This window comes from Anguilla anguilla, chromosome 1 (assembly GCF_013347855.1).
Source record: "Anguilla anguilla isolate fAngAng1 chromosome 1, fAngAng1.pri, whole genome shotgun sequence".
Taxonomy (NCBI): domain Eukaryota; kingdom Metazoa; phylum Chordata; class Actinopteri; order Anguilliformes; family Anguillidae; genus Anguilla; species Anguilla anguilla.
Genome location: NC_049201.1, coordinates 62,016,875 through 62,029,486, shown reverse-complemented (window position 1 = coordinate 62,029,486; position 12,612 = coordinate 62,016,875). Strand labels below are relative to the sequence as shown.

General features: G+C 40.4%; 1 protein-coding gene across 3 annotated transcripts; it reads right to left on the bottom strand.

Annotated features, from left to right (window-relative positions):
* Positions 1-447: 447 nt before the first annotated feature.
* Positions 448-12,253, bottom strand: LOC118207291 (protein lifeguard 1-like). Of its 3 annotated transcripts, none has more exons than XM_035380723.1 (7): positions 12,063-12,253; positions 9,305-9,724; positions 5,991-6,109; positions 5,656-5,856; positions 5,361-5,489; positions 3,844-3,987; positions 448-2,558 (listed from the first exon to the last, which is right to left on the bottom strand). In XM_035380723.1, exons 2-7 carry the CDS (start codon positions 9,648-9,650, stop codon positions 2,409-2,411), a joined length of 1,089 nt encoding a protein of 362 aa, XP_035236614.1. In that variant the 5' UTR covers positions 9,651-9,724; positions 12,063-12,253; the 3' UTR covers positions 448-2,408. The 3 variants fall into 3 exon arrangements, with proteins under 3 accessions (XP_035236614.1, XP_035236605.1, XP_035236625.1); XM_035380714.1 differs by having other exon boundaries at positions 9,305-9,692; positions 12,063-12,252; XM_035380734.1 differs by lacking the exon at positions 12,063-12,253 and adding an exon at positions 11,729-11,985 and having other exon boundaries at positions 9,305-9,692.
* Positions 12,254-12,612: the final 359 nt, after the last annotated feature.

Here is a 12,612-nt window from a genome sequence, read left to right as displayed (position 1 = left end):
AATACGTGTTATTTAGTCACCTCTAACAAGAGGAAACTGATGCCTCTTAGGACATCCAAGAATGTCTTGGCTGTAAAGTATAGCTATCCTCACTTGTTTGGTTTTCCAATATTTTCCAGATACCAAATGAACTTTAGAATAGTTATTGTTCTTATGATTATCAAGGACACTGTTCTGTCTTTGAAAGGGTGGCAAGTCTGTCTAAAAATCATAAATACGGCACTTCTATGGTACCCACACTCCGTAAAGTCCTGCATTTTTAATTAAAATTTTTAAAATGCTATATTTAACGGAATAGAACATGCTCTGAATGTATCTGTATCCATGTATGTAAACTAAAGTTTTACGAATTTGACTTGCATAACGTGTTTAATATCTTACATCGTGTTGTGGATGACAGTCCAATAAGATAACCTTAATATTTAGCATTACTGCCCCAGTCTAATACCAACAGACATACCCTTTATTTGTACTTTGTGTTCTTTACAGGCTTTTTAAGTCACTTAATGCAAAAAAAACATGTAAATGTAAATCCTTATTCACTGCATTCCCATCATCAGTGCATATCGACATATCAGTGCATTCCGAACATCAGTGCATATCGACAATCAAACAGGTTAATGATTCCAGAAATGAACAAGAAAGTCAAAATGCATTTTCATGCAAAAATACCACTCATCCTTTAGCACCCCCAAATCTTTAATCATATGCAAACAGCAGTGTGGAACACGAGCTTCAGTACAGTGCCAATGTATATTTATAGAACTAACAGTTAATACTTGATATATAGGCTACACCTCAAGAACACACTGAAAACCTAAAATCAGACCAATTAAAGCTGGTCAGCAAAAAAATGACCTTACTACTTTACATAATTTGAATTTCCAACATGTTTGTACAGGTAAAAAATACAGCACCCCACACAATCACTCAGAAACACACCAGGCCTCTGTAGAATTTCACTGTTTCATTCCAGGAACCATAAGTCTATAAATAAGAGGTCCTGAACAGGCTCTTGAGTATATAGGGTAGTTCTGAAGTGTAATCAACACATCAACAAAGACACCTGCATTTTCATATGAATACATGCAAAGCCAGTGCTAGAGTTCTCGTGCAATTCTGCTCACATCTACCAAGGCTTCACACACACATCTGCATGAATATCATCCAAGCTCTAAACAGCCAAACGCCTTGGAAACAAAAACTTTAAAATCAGTAATAAATACTGTTATTCCAGAGCAACCCAAGTTTCTATCTACAGCAATTTGAGTAACTTCAAACAATTTTACAGCAGACTTCTAATATTTTTACCTTCATATTACTTTTCTTAATTTTTCTGCACAATGCTAGATTTCAACTGGTCGGTGAAATCATAAACTACAACATATGGCTGAAAGCCTCCACTAACATGTCAGTAGAAAAACAAAGGATAATTAAGTTCACAGCAAAGGTTTCACATTTCTTTAAAAATACTGTATATTTCAAGGGAAAAAACACAAATTGAAGATTAAACTTTTCATATTCTTCATCTCAAGCTTCGTTTCCTTTGCTTAGTTTAAAAAAGCTTATCTTATGCTGGCAAATCATAACAGAATTCACACATATTTGCTATTGTGAAGAGAAGTCATAAGTCCTGTATATGTAATATTCCATAAATAATTAATAACATGTCATTCTTAGTGTTCTTCTCCATGCAGGAGGGTTTTCCTATTAAGCTAGTGTCATTCACTTAGACATGCCTATGGGTTACAGAAGACTGAGCACCACGTAGACCATAGTATTTACAACCACAGGTAAAGCAGTGGGGGGGTTTATCTAGATTCCTTTATCTTCTAATGACTTCCAACCACATTAGCAGCGTTAGATAAACACACAAGGACAGTGTAATTGAAAATACCAGGAGACCAAGATGCATAGGAGAGATCTGAGAGCAAATTCTCTGTTGTAACTTGTGTCAATGCCCTTCACATCCTTCAAAAGCAATGTGCTTTTTTCTCCATTCTCCGCCATGCAAGCACTCTCAAATAAGAAAGGAAGGGAAATGGTATTTAAATGAGAATGAGGGAAATTACTCAGGTTGTTGAAAAACAAACGGGAAATATAAGACACATAACTGAATGAATTCAACCAAAAAGAACCTAAACTGATCACTAACCCACACAAAACCTAAAATAAATAAGAACAGCTCAATTGGTCTAGTATGTTTAGGTACTTAAATCAATTCTAAATGAATCTTTTAAAGAAGAAAAAAGTCTCTCAAGTTATGGGCCTGTAGGCACAATCCAGAATTCTCTCCAAAAGATTGTCAAATTGGAGAAGTGAATGTCATAACAAAAGTGAACAAATGAACAGGGCCATCGTTACACACTGAGCCGCTCATCTCTCCTCCTTTCCACCAGGGGGCACTCTCACTCGCGAGAACGGCCCAGTATGGCCAGGATGTACATGAAGATGTTGATGATGTCAGTGTAGAGGTTGAGTGCAGCAAACACGTACTCCTCCGGACTCAGGGACAGTTTCTTGTTCCCCAGGAGCAGCTGGGTGTCCACAGCCAAAAACTGGAACCACAACACATAAAAGCAACTTATGCAGGAGCTTTCAAATTTAACCAAATCACTTTTCATATCTCATACCCCAGTAGTTCCCAACCTTGTTCCTGAGATCAAACGTCCCATAGGTTTGTATTACAACCCTAACAAAGCACACCAACAACTAGAGATGTCACTGAGCTGCTAATTAGTAGAGTTAGGTGTGCCAAATTAGGATTGAAATGAAAACCTACAGGACAATAGATCCCCAGGAGTTGGGAACCCCTGTCATAGCCTATCCCCCAATCTAGGATAGCCTATTTTAATTGTAAGCCAGTCCCATCACTGCAATGCGATGTTCACTGTTAACTCAAGAGGGTGAACATCAGAATGTTTGCAGGCACAGGATCAACCACAGAAATCACTACGGCATGATGGGAAAGGCGAGGGACTAAACCAGACCTTCAGTCTAAACCCGTCCTTCCCTGGTGTAATGTAATGGCCAGCAACGCATTGCCTGACATCGTTGCTGCTCTAGTTCAACAATGATAAACAATTTGCCCTTATGCTGCTTTTTTGTCACCACAGTCCACCAGTGCTTTTTCCTTTTATCCCACTCTGCCATTTCTTTCCATTATTTCCTGTCCTGATCTTTCATGCTTCTCTCAGCCCGCACTTCAAACCTCATCTCCCTCACTTACCATCACACGTCCCCTCCCACCCCACCGCCAACTCTGTTCCAGACTGCTTTATCACATAGCTTTCATTTTAATCTGTACTTCCACCTCAGATTTATATAGTAGAGAGTATTTCTGTCTAATAGGGTGTCATTAACAGTTTTCTGGAATTTACAAATAGACGGTTAGACTGTTGGCATTTTTAGTCACTGTTAGAAAGCGCAGTTAAAATCTGGATGCTACATGGGGAAAACATTTGAGATCATTTGGGCTTCCATCTAATATAACTGGCCTCCAGTATGTCTCCTGCAGACAACCCCCCTCTCAAACCACAAGAACCTCAAAGTATTGCTCAACAATGAAGGATCCAGCCTTTGCACCCAACTAATCAATTCGCTGACTTCTGCAGTTAGTGTCTGCCAACCCAGAAGGTTGGAGGTTAGACCGTCCCCACTAAGTCATGTGTCTCGCTAACCAGCACCCCTTCGCATTCTAAAGTGAAGAAACAGTAAACCTGGACATGATCTCTATAGGCTCTGCTTTCACTTTGTGAACTCTCTGCCAGTTAGTGCCTTTAGGCCCTGCCTTTTGAATACAGCTCTGTTCTAAGTGGAAGAATGATTGAAAGGGGGACTCACGCAGGTAAAGAGTAGTGCTCCTAGCGAGGCGTAGACAATATGCAAGATCTTGTTGCGGATGAAGATGCAGAGGACGGCGAAGATGAGGAGGACAATCAGGCAGACAAAGAGCACGCCTTGGCAGGACGTGAAGTCATATTTGCTCTGCAGGGAAAAGAAGTTAAGGGCATTTATAGCAGTGTACACCATAAGCTTATTTTATACAACAGCTTGGCTGGATACTTGATTGGTTGGACACGTTCCAAGGGTGTGCATTAATTAAGCAATAAGGCACGAGAGGCCTTATTTTGTGAATATATTCACGGCTAAAAGGCGTTGTTAGCCTGCAACCCTTTCAGTCGCTATTATATGCCACAATATGGTATGACACTGCTTGACCAAACCATTTCAAAAAGAGGGAGGGACAGAGGGAGGTAAATTTGATTTAGTTACGGTTTCATGAAATTTTATCAAATAATGTAATGTCAAAAATAACCAAAATGCTAAATGTATGGTATAAAAACGAGAAGAAACTATTTTTTTCCCCTGATTGAATCACAGAATTAAGGACCAGAGGTTTTTGCTTAACAACGGTCAAAATAGAACTATCAACCAGAGACTTGCTTGACAATGCTAAAACAATATGCCGCAGAGGAATATTTGAATTTCAGCTGATTAAGTTGATACAAATCAACAAAGACAAAAGTAACTGATGCGCAATCATTATTGGTAACCATTGTATAAGCAGAATTAACCACTCGGGTTTATTCCCGTCATATCCTACTATTGGAAAATAATGTAGGCTACAACGGTGGTGATGCAGCCGAGGCGAATCCCTTTGTGATTTATTTCTCACTTATACACCACAAAATGGGTTTGCGTGCCTGGGACAAATGCTACTAAAGCACACCAATTTTCTAATTCTGGCGTGCAGCGTCAACATTGTTTTTAAATATGGTTTTTAACATTGTAAAAACAATCTTCGACACTGCATCCCAGAATACTGGCATACTTTGGTTGACTGCAGCTGGCCTACTTTGGTAGAAAGTAGTTTTCGATTAAACCGTGCACAATAAGGTCTGTCGATGTTCAATGTCAGTGCTTCTATATCGTCAGTCAATTTGGGAAGTGTTGACTTGTTTGCTTGTAAATTTTGTCGCTTTGAGCACCAGGAACTTTAGCCCCATTGAGGTTCACTGTATCAAGTTTTTCCATATATTTCAATAACGTTCAGTCCGGTATGTCCAGTTGTTCACATGCTATTTACAAAGGTGTCAAGGCAGACTCTGGTGTTTATAGAGCACTTGAGGGAATGCTACTGACTATGCAGGAGTTTCACAGAGAACCTTTGAATGCATTCCTGTAATACAATCGTTTTTTTAATTATTTTCTTATTAGTGTGAGTGCTCATGAAGAAATAAAATACACTGATGCCAAAGTGGCTATTTGGAAGAGAAAGGAAATTAAATTGCATAAGACTGATGGAGGGTGGGGTGATGGGGAAGATCTGGGCAGGGGAAGGAGAGAAAGCTACAGACCTGCAGTGAGAAAATCACCACTGTGAAACACACCACAGCTGTGATGCCCACAGCCATGATGACAGTATCGGTCCTGTAGAAGCTGGCGATCATCCCCACCATGTAGGACAGGCTCAGAGTCAGGATTGACTGTGAGACAAAAAAAAGAGCAACATTACCATCCTTCTAAAAAATACTACTGCCATCCAGTTGTCACGGTTTCCATTTCAACAGATCCTTGTACAAAATAAAAGGTGTGCGGTACAAATGCATTTTTTTGTAATATGGAATGAGTTTGGGACATTTCAGGTCTTACCAATGCCACAAGGTTCCAGGGGTGCTTACGCCGGAACTCTCCACAGCAGCTGAGCACAATGAGGGACACGAAGAAGATCCCATAGGACACGTAGTAGGTCCACGGGTTGATGCGCACAAATGTCTGAGCTTCCTCCACAAAGGTGAAGACTGCCACAAAGCCAAAGGTCACCATCAGCTGCACTGTCAGGACCATGAACACCTAGGAGGCCAAACAGTCATACATTTAAACTTATTTCCCTTCTTTCTCATTCTCTGGACTTCATTTCCCATAATTCCTCCTCACTCTGTTTCCAAAACCCTCCAATCGCTGCCCCTCTGGGCCGCCCCCACTACCTTGCGAATGAAGGCCCGTCGAATGGTCTTGTCCTCCTCCCAGCCTGAGCTGGTGAACTCATCGTTGTCATAGTAAGACGGAGGCACGTCAGCATGGTAGCCTGGACTACCCACAGGTGCTTGGAAAACAACACAGACAGACACATAGTGGCTTGTCTTTAGACAGCTCTGCAGAATGAAGGCATGCTGTTACATTACAGACCTAAAATGTAACCGTCTTCCCCGTTTTGTTGGGTTTTCATGAATGGCTAATTTGAGTTGACAGCTGCCATTTTAAACATAACCCACTCTCAGGACTCACATACAGCTTGCTAAGGCCTCTGCAGATGCAGGGCGACTCTGGCTGTGATCCAGGTCCCGCTCAATTATTCAGACGGATGAAAAGCTCCTGCAGAAAGTGCTGAGAAAGTGCACTGGCTCTTCTCTGCCTCTGCCTCTCCCCTCCTTTTCAAACAAACCAACGCAACCAATGCACACTCAGCAGACAGCACTGACAGAAATGTGACGAATGAGACTAATCACCGTAATGGCCGGCTCTGAAGTCAGGGGCGAACACTGATCATCACATTTTATTTAGATTAAAAAGTTTCATAAGATTTAAAGAAAAATGGGGGAAAAAAGTTGATTCTGAAATAATCCTTTGTCTGCTCATCAGAAATTGCAGGAATAAACAGGATTGCATAAAAAATATCCTTAACTCTGTGCAAAGAGTTCAAATTACACGGCAACCATATGATCATACCATGGATGTCCTGCATTTTGGCCTTCATGCACTTACATAAAGAACCAGCACAGCTGTGTGCGCCTTGCTTTATATACTGTATGGCCGTGATTGTCCTCTGAAGGACAGAAAGGAGAGAAATATTGCCCAATCATCTGGAAATAAATTCTCTGAGGTTTTTTCACTGCACGTCTGTTCAGCAGCGCGCTCCCATGGGATTGTCATAGCCTGGGCACAAGGTAGTGCATGCACACTCTTGGTACTGGGTTTGTCTCCACATGCTTTTAATTTTTTACAAGCATCACGTCAAGCAATGCCTGCTGTGTATAGTTACATCGACCAAATAGGAGAGCATCCAGCAAGACATCCCTGAGATAAGCTTTCCAAATCCTATTGTCAAATGATAGTTTCCAAACATTTCAATTATTAGCTACATAGCTATATTTATGTAGCTAATTAATATAGCTACATAGCTATATTTATTAACTCTGACAAACAACTTTACACAGATAAGGATTAGTGCTTCTTCAGTGATACATTTAGCTATCGATAAGCAATGGACAGCTAGCTATCTGAGAACAACAAAGATGTCAGCAAGAATCAGAAAAATAAAGCGTGTAGTACACACAGTACAAATACACATCATACAAATATGAGAATATCTATACAGCCGTCCACATTCAATCTACGAAATTTACTGGTACCTGCCATGTTTTTGTTTAAAAGTACAAATACACGATTTTCGTTTACATCAGCAATCTGAATATATTTTTTTTTATATTTGTTCAGCAACTGTCTGCAGTTTTTTTTTTAAACTTCAAGCACTTGTTAGCCTACTGTTGCTACAGTTCTGCTTATTATATTGATAATTTCCCATTGCTGCACATGGTTAATCTAATAAATCTTTTTTTTTTTTTTACCTTCTGTGATTTATCCCTCTTTTTCGGTTTACTGTGATTTTCAACAAATTTTCTGTGACAAACACAGAATGGATTAATTTTTATTTATTTTTATTTATTTATTTTTTTTTTTAAAGCCTTTTTGAACCATCCCTTGTGATTTCAGGGTAATTGTGAGAATTATGAGGGAACTTTGGTCCACTGCCATCGTATATTTTCGTACCCTGAGTACTGGTCATATTTATTGTGTTGTGGTAAAGAAAAACGGTTTTGGTAAACAGTTTTACAGTTGCATGCTCCTTTCTCTTGTGACCTTTGAATCTATGAAGAGGATTAGCACTTTTACACAATGCCTTTCATGACCAATTTGTTTTGGTTTCTGATGGTTTTTGGTTGATTTTGGGCTGATCACCATCACCCATGGACTGCATGCTAAAGAAAAAGATCATGCATGCACATGAAAGGTTTTCCTCTGACTCCACTCTATATGAGCTTAGCTGTAGTCTGTGGTCCGTCACAAAGCAGCTGGTGACACCATGCGTTTCAGAAGATGCCTACAATCCACCAGCAGTGGGGTCCACAGTTGCAGATGACTAGCCATTCCAAACATTGGTGGGAATTGGACATGTTCAGTGCCCCGTTGGGCACAAATTTATAAAGAAAAGAAGATCAAATGCAAGGCCTTCGGTTCATATACACACAAACCCAAGCAGCAGGGTTTCCCCCCAGCATTTTATAGGAGAGGCAGTACGCCTCCCATAAATGACCCAGCGCCTCCCCTAACATTAAGGCAAAAGCGCAGAGATGGGCACTTGCTGCATTCTGTTATAAAACATTAAAAAACAGGCTTACGATTACATTTATAATACGACAACAACCCGCCATCTTTTAAAAGCACTTAATTTTGTCACTACCCTAATCATTGTATTAAAAGCCAGTATCTAACACAACAGTCAGCTGCTAATGTAACCATACGCTGCTTCCTGACATCGGCTTCCTGACCACGCGATTGACCCTCTGCAGAGTCACGTTCACCATTAACCTTTTCTGGTCAACCAAGACATAATTAAGTGCCTGGCCCCTTCCTCTCGTGACCCTGCAATAAACTCTTGTTCAATTAAGGCACCAGCTTGAGGTGGGAACACCCCTTTTAGGAGGAAATGGGGAGTCCGATTAAACATGATTAAACATTAAAGCAGCAATCAACGGTATATCTATCAGTGTTTGATTGACAGCTCCAATACCATGAGCCAATCAAATACTTGTGTGCCCAAAATAATCCAGCAACCAAATTCCAGGAAACAAACGTGAGGTTCCGTCGTGTCAGTGACTTTCTGAGCATAAAAACTCACCAAAAACTTAACTTTGTTCTGAGGGTAAAGACATTTGTCAGTTGTGTCAGGTATCCAACCTGACACAGCTCCTTCAGGACACCGACACACCTTGCTTGATCACCGAGACCTGCCTGAGTTTACCTGCCACCGTCTGTGAAATAAACCAAGCTGGTTTATTTCCCTCCGACAGTTGTTTTGAGGAACAAGTTATCTCCAGGCTTTTCCTTGCTTTCAGATAGTAAACAAATGAGACCTGAATCACCTTGCTAATCTTTTGTAACTACACCTATTGAGATGTGCCTGGGTGTTACCTTCTCTTGGCAAAAAATTAACGCTACTTGTGAAATCACAAATAATTACCATTGGGGTCACTGTAGCCAGGATGGGGCGGTCCCTGGTCGTAGGGCCCTTGGTTGTAGGGGCCCTGGTTGTAGGGGCCCTGTGGGTATGGCATCTGTGGGAATGGCATTTGGGGGAAAGGGCCTTGTCCAAATGCAGGGGCGCCTTGCGGGAAGCCAGGCTGCCCAAAGGCAGTGGGAGCAGGGTACGGGATCCCTCCAGGTGCCGCTTCCCCAAATGTGGGTGGGGACTGAGTGTAGTTGGGCGGGGGAATCATGAATCCACTGGGGTTTGGCTGGCCGAAGACAGAGTTATGCAGAGGGTTGGTCTCGCCGGAGACGTGGAAGCCACTTTTGTCCTGAGACATGGCTGGATTGGCTGGTTGTGCCAGCTGGATCTTGAAGACTCACTGCAGGAAACAGCCGGAATACGTGACAGGACCTTTAAAATTGATCATTACCCAAGATTAACTATGTAAACACCTTTACGAGATTTAACAACCATCAAAAGTACCACTATAGGGCAATGACAGGTAATTCCTTCCGCCGATAACAAAATACTGGGTGTAACCGTCTTAATATGTTATCATACACCAACTGCCAAACTGTGTGAAATACTAATATATTTAAATATTTGCACAATTATTACATTACCATGAAATGTATAGGTCACTTTTAAGCTCCTCCTGTTATATCTTATGTCCACAAGGGGGTGCAAAAAAGGCGCAAAGGAAGGTAACATTCCACTTAAAAGATTCTGCATAAATCATTGGCAGACAAACACAAATCAGAAAGCAGGATTGGTTAACCCGTATTTACTATAAGTGAACTATATTACTATAAGTAAACTGACTGACAATATTACTATGCCGGTAACAACAATTTGTAGTACACAAAAAGGCAGACTATCCCATAACATGTTTCAGTTTGGCAGCCTACAATTGTTTTAGAGATCATATGCCAAAAACACAAGATGATTCACTTGGTTAAAGGCAAGTGCTGCACACTTTAAATATACAATGTTTCCTGCTGAGGAAAAACTTGTTCTACTTAAAGAAAAGTGCCAGGAATATCCAGGTAATACTTATCTGAGCTAGCTGTGCAATGGTTTTTCACCATGCGAAAGTGGTGGTGGCGCTAGCTTTTCATGCATCATTTCTTGCTGAAGAACATTAATCAGATATGGTTACTTCTTTAAAGCTGGTTAATTCAAAACCGGATTGGTTATGTACCAATGAAAAGGGCTAATTCAGAAGATTTCTCCTCTTTTGAGGAATATATAGGCTATATAACGTGTGTTTCCATTATATAGCACTTACATTTTAATTAAATAGTTTATACGTAGCTCCACATACAAGACGGATGTACACTCGCCGCTAGTCTATATGACTGAGCAAATGGACGTTCAATTCTGCAGTTTATATTTAAAACTGCACTCAAACATTTTCAGCATCTGCTATGGCGCCACCATATTGTATATCCGGGCGATTTTACAGTGTTTGGCATGGTCACTAGCGGAATTTCCACTCGCAATAACAGGAAATTTTCCTGCCGAAAATACAGTGGGGTGAACCCAGAGGGTGAACCTAGTAGTATCAAATTCGTATGGAAACAAGGGTCCGAACGTGGGAAACATAAGAAAGAGGGAGCAATAAGAAGAATAACGTTAGCTAGCTATCTATCTATTACTAGCTAAAGTTTTGTAGCTATCACTATATTACAAGCTCCTTGCCCCACACTATTTCCTAAATTATTTTAATTTACGTTAATAATAAAAATTTCTCGTTTAATTTTTAATTGGTAGCTATTCATGAAACGTTAACATTAGCTATACCATTTGCTAACGTTATGGACTAACTTAGCTAATTCCTTAGTCTAATAAATAAATAAAAACTCTGACAACATTTATCCACGCTTAGCTAGTTTTCGCTAACAAACTAACCAATAAGATACAAATTATCTAGCTACGACATCGGTAGTCCAACGTTAACGTTACTAGAGACGTTTGACGAATAGAGTTGTAACAGAACCTAAGACAACAGTTATTCAAGACCGTCTACTTAGCTAGCAGTATTTGCTATAAACAGTACCATGCAGTGACTCGCAACCATCACACTCAGCATCCGCTTTCGGCGTATCGATGTTGCACAAGAAAAATCCCTGCATCAGCTGATAGCTAGGTAGCCATGCGATGTACGACTGGCTAACTACGACTACACTTAGCCAACTCTAGATCATTCCAGTATCTTCGTGCAAAATTATTATTATTATTATTATTCGTGCCAAGCGGCTAACGATAACTGCAAAGAACTTCTTAAGCTGTTGGTGAACGTTAACTAGCTTCCAAGGGTTAGTTAACCTAACTTAACTAGCCAACTAGACTAGACTAGTCTAGACACAACAACCATAAACTGTTACCGATACTAAATAATTTAATACCACATACCTGCCTTGCACGCGTAGCGAGCTGGCGAAATTCGTTAGCAGTTGCCAGCCGTGGCTGAATGTGCTACGATAGCTGCATTGGGTAGCTAACTGTGTCGCACGTAGACTAGTGCTGGCTAAATATGTTATTTAGAAAAGCTGTGCTGTTCATTATGCTAACAAGCTATATAACCAGAATATTTAGTTATGTACACAGCCTAGCAAGCTAACGCGATAACTGAGCGTGTAAAATTATAGCGAGCTTACCAGCAAAGAATAGGTTCTAGAAGCTAGCTAGCTATGTAGCCGTTTGCTAGCTTGGCGGCTGATATTTAAAAGTTGACGGAATAACTGACCTTGTTATCAGGTGTTGCTAGTTCCTTTGTTGCTAGCTTCACAGTGGTAACCTTAGCTGACCCAAGCTAGCACCGTGTAACAATTACCGATAGAAAATACTGTTCTTTTTTCGTTGTTCCGCTAAACTGCACCGCTTTCTGTCAGCATATCCCACCCAAAACTCAACCACCTGAATTATGGGACGTCTTGCGTCATCGCACGCTGTTGTCACCAGAATACTAATTTTTTGACCAAGCTTTCCTGCTTAGAACACAGAATATATCTTTATTTTTCATTATATGACATTTTATAAAGGGTAGGCTGAGCTAAATTATGCTGTTACTATTAATGTTTATTAAATCAACTATTCCCGAGTACTCCGGTTGGGTGTTGGTATCGTACCTATGATGGAACTAGATTTTCTGATATACACAGGCAGACAGCTCTTGTAGCACGCTACTGTTGTGTTATGTTCGAATGGAGAAAGAATGTTTAAATACACAACGCTCATGAACACTATTCAGGTATCCTAGAGAATTAGCAATAACAATTTTGATAAAACTTTGTTTC